The 4,718-nt window shown below is 42.1% G+C and overlaps 1 gene segment (V, D, J or C); it reads left to right on the top strand.

The window, feature by feature from the left end:
* Positions 1 to 2,235: 2,235 nt before the first annotated feature.
* Positions 2,236 to 3,355, top strand: LOC132807683 (T cell receptor alpha variable 18-like). The segment is given in 2 exon segments: positions 2,236 to 2,287; positions 2,997 to 3,355. Coding segments are annotated over 2 exon segments (411 nt in total).
* The last annotated feature ends 1,363 nt before the right edge of the window (positions 3,356 to 4,718 follow it).

Here is a 4,718-nt window from a genome sequence, read left to right as displayed (position 1 = left end):
CAGGCTGATTGAAGTCTGGAATACAGTTGCAGTTGCAATGCGTGAAGAAAATACCCTGAAATCGTTGGGTGCTGCATTTGAAATAAAAAGTGCCGAGTAAACCAGGCAAGGATATTTGGGGGTGGGGGGGTGTGGGGCGGCAGGAGGAATCAGATATTTTGGTTTTCATTGAACAAGATCGTGTGAATTCCATTCTGGTGAGAACATTTACGTCACAATTTCCAGACTTAGCCACTAGAGGGCAGGCTGAATCGTTGACATATATTAAATGAGAGAGCGGAGTGCCATACACACATTGTGCGAAAAGCCTGGTATGGAAAGATAAACTCGAAGACATAAATTATTTCACAACTTCGAAAGAAGGCAACACTGTGTTCGACACGAAAAGAGTGTTTTTCTCATTGTCAAATCTTTTTTTTTCCCAACAGAACTCGGTGGACCTTACACTTCATGTAACTTGATGATGTCTCAAATTTACCGAGTTCTTTTCCTGCTTTCCTCTCTGATCTACAAGGTAAAAACGGCAGAGGATGAAGTCACGCAACTTGCTCAGTGGACAGTTGTTAAGGAGGCAGAAAACGCTTCCATAGAGTGCTCCACAACAACGACATTTCGCACAGTGCATTGGTACAGACAGCTCCCGAACCAGCCGCCCCAGCATCTGGTGATGGCCAAAAGAGAAGCTGATCAACATGAGAGGATCTCCGCTTCAGTCAGGACAGATTACAAACTCAGTGTCCTGAGTGTGCGAGACACCAGACTTAACGACACCGCCATCTATCTCTGTGCCAGTGAGGGCACAGTGTTACAAGCAGAGGGAGAGTCTGAACAAAAACCTATGCCACGCTGCTGAGCATCAATGCAATTATTTCAGGGCTGTATAATTCGATGTTAAGGGGACCACGGCAACAGAAAAAGCGGTAGAACAACCGAGCAGGAAGAGTGCACGAAGTGAAGAGAATTGGAAGTCTGGGTGGAGATAAAGCAAGCACATTCACATATGCTAACATCAGTGAAATAAAAGATGAGAGAAAGAGCGGAAATAAAGTAACAATACATGTAGAAGATGAAATGATGATAAACTATTGAAAGATAAAAGGGAAAAATAACGAGTGTCATGCATAGACGTTAAATATTACATCAGTTTAAGTCATAAATTAACCTTGAAGGAAAGTAATATGGCCTTTCTTTTAACATCATTCACATTTCATTAACACTTACACATTCCAGTTCTCTCAAAAATGATTCGAATAAGCTAATCATTCTGCATCATCCCGTCGACTCAACTGTTCATTTCCTTGAGGTGCAACGTTCCCAGATACCTGTTCCAGTGGAAACTGTAGTCCCACTCACTTGAATTCGTTGTGTCCTTATCGCAGACACTTTGTGCCATCCTCACCGCTTGCCTTGCCATTTACGTTTGCGTCTTTGACAAAATACATTCTCTTCTGTCAGGATTTCTATTAATGTGTACCGCTGCTCTCTCACCATTCCCATTCAGACTTTCAGAGTAACTCTGTCATCATGTGTTCCTTCAAAAAATATTACAGTATTTGGGTGTTGCATGCAACTCTTGTATGCATCACTAATGCACGTTGGAAATGCGGCAGTGAACCATTTTGTCTTTTTGCTGTAATGAACCCGGTGTAGATACCGTTGATACATTTGTGATGGCACAATGTAAAATTAAAGAAATGTCGATTGCTATGAATCTTACCAGAAAATGCAGCAAAATCGACATTCCACTCAAGTATTTAAGAAATTGAATATGCACTTTTTTTAATGGACATCGTCACTGTGTCCAAAAAACTCTAACACACTGTCTCTCAGCCTGGTGAATGGAAGATCTCAAAATGCCAGAGAGCTGTTCGCTGATCTGCAGAATTCCTGCTTCTGACACTCGAACAACGTGGACTGTGTTCCTTCTCTGACTTCGCCTGCAGAGAACCTAAAACTGCCAAATATCAATGTTGGTTCAAAGTGTATGCAAGACCCCGTCGTCTGGCTCATAAATTCACGGTGTTCCTTTCTCTTGTGGCCATATGAAATGAAGTTCAAAGCGCGTGAAGCTGATTGTGTGAATTAATGAACAAAGGCGTTTGACAATCATTGGTTGTCACCTCATGCCTTTGTCAACAATGAACCAATGGGCAGAGATCCGGAAATGTTAGCAATTCTTGACGAAAATTACTTTAGCTTCGATCTGCTCACATTCGCTGTGATCTCTCGGTAACAATGACGCCTGGAGCATTGTGTTTATTCCTCACAGCTGCAGCTGTTCTAACTGGTAGGTTGATAAGTTGATGATCTTTTTCTTTCATATCCACAGCGACAATTACATTAACCCCAACAGTTCCATCAAAGTAGAAGAAGTGATACATTGTCTCCAAATCAATATAACCAAATTTATCCAACACCTGCACTATTTGGTATGAGTTAGCAAACGACCCAATTGAAAGACTGTTGAAGACTTAGGCTGGGAATTAAGAAGGACGGGGTCTGTTCAGATACATTGACAGAGGCGAGAGTTATAAATTAACATACCATCTGCAGTTTTCCCTTCAGGATCGGGAACGAAATGGAAAATGACCTTGTTAGGCGGTGTGACCCGTGTACTGAAGGAGGTTTTATTTAATCTGTCAAATCCCTTTACCAATATAGCTGCCGAGTTGCATGTAATTAATTTTTGTTCTTTCCCGAACTTATTTCGCAGGTTATTGTTCAAGGTCAGGGGGTGATTGCGGCAACAGAAAAATGAAATATTTTCTGTAATTTTCGGATTCTCCGAGAGTCTCTAACTTAAAGTGCTGATCCTGCTAATGTTGACCTTTTAAACGTAACCTGTCTGCCTCTGTCTAAATTTGTTCTTCTCATTCTATTATCTGTACATCCTTCTTTTCTATGATCTGCCGATACCGCTGGTAAAGAAAGCTTTCCAGTGCACTGAGGTACACGTGACAAATCAATCAAGTAAATTGATCAATCGATTTTTGCAGGACTTTGCCGAGGAGATTCTGTCTCACAGACACCGGCTTCAATTGCAGTGAATGAGGAGGACAATGTCCAGTTGTTCTGTAATTATACGACAACAAGCAGCACTCCTTACCTTTTCTGGTACCTCCAACATTCCAATGGTTCCATGGAGATTCTGCTACAGAGAAGCAAATTTGGAGCGAACGCAGAAAGGTTTCAAGGGGACCGGTTGTCCTCAAAGCTCGATCATGTGAACTGCACCATCAACCTGAAAGTGGTGAAAACAGAACTGGCAGACTCTGCAGTGTATTACTGCGCACTGCGCCCCACGGAGAGTCAGAACAGGGCCGACACTGTACAAAAACTGTCAGGGAGTCACTGAACATGACAGTGTGTCAGGCAAACGGTGAGATCAAGAGTGGATCTGAAATTGTACCCGAATTCGCGTAAAATCTGATACTTTTTCACTTGAATACATGACTTTATTCGTTATAAATATATTATTGAAATAAACAAAAGCTGTCAGTTTAGTGAATGAAAAGTGAATGCATGAGTCCATGCCTTTTGAAATGTCCCAAAGCGTTCCACGTTTACTGCAATGAGATATAGCGAAAATGCTGCAACGAGTTACGTCCAACAAAATCCAAAGCATTTGGTGAGGGAAACCATAATCGGTCACGTGATTTTGATCGGCCACGTGCACCGCCGGAGCAACCTGAATAACATCAAACATTTTGTGCTGTATTGAGGTCCTGCCTCTGCAGCTGCATGTTAACCGTTTCAAAATAGCGAGAGACAGATTCGTTGGTCCAGGATAACGCAGCCTTGCTTTCAAATACCAACCAGCAAGTGGGATATAGCTCCAATCTGAACAACACTAATCAAACAAACACACTCAATAATGGCAGATTAATGAGGCAACGTGATTAGTGGAAGTCTTATTCGCATGTGGTTTCTGCTTGCTGGGCTGTCTGGAAATGAACATTCTTCAACGGACACCTCAATTTGTTGATTGATCTCAATCGTTCTTACCTGATTATGTCAATGGTGTAAAGACGAGAGGATCCTGTCCTGCCTCTGGCGACATTTAAGTGAAACCGAATACTATTACGACCACAAATTGCATTGGAGAAGGTGGAGGTGATCTGCCTCTTGGACTGCTGAGCTCTTTGAGATGGAAGGAAACTCACAGTGCTGTTAGCAAGGGAGATCCAGAATTTTGACACAGTGGCTGTGAAATAATATATATACTGTTCTCTGTAAATTGGTGACTTAGGTTGAGAGAAAGTTACAGGTGGTATTGTAATCCAAACATTCGGAATTTTCGAATCGATTTTGTTTAGTCTTGGATATATGACTCCGCTGGGATTCTGTTTATTTAACTGCCTGGACACTTATCCCTGATTGCAGAGATTTTCCCTTTGGGTCATGAAACTAATGGACTGATACTGATACAAAAACGGGGGTTTCTGGAAAACGTCTGGTGGCATCAGTGAAGAGAAATTAAAGTTTACGTTTTGTGTCCCGTGCCCTTTCCTCAGATTTGAAACAACATTATCAATACAACCCCTATTTGAAGACATCGTTTGGCTGGTGGTGGGAAAGGCTCTACCATAAATGCATGGTCCGCCTGTGTCACCACAAACACCCTTGAACTGGCTGCCGAGGGTTTGAGATTGTCACACATCTCCTTCTCGAATTTGCCTTTGCCAAGTAGGTCTGGAGTAAAATGCAATAATTTTGTT

The sequence above is a fragment of the Hemiscyllium ocellatum genome (assembly GCF_020745735.1).
Source record: "Hemiscyllium ocellatum isolate sHemOce1 chromosome 27 unlocalized genomic scaffold, sHemOce1.pat.X.cur. SUPER_27_unloc_2, whole genome shotgun sequence".
In the NCBI taxonomy this organism is placed as follows: Eukaryota; Metazoa; Chordata; class Chondrichthyes; order Orectolobiformes; family Hemiscylliidae; genus Hemiscyllium; species Hemiscyllium ocellatum.
This window is presented reverse-complemented; position numbering and strand designations above follow the sequence as displayed.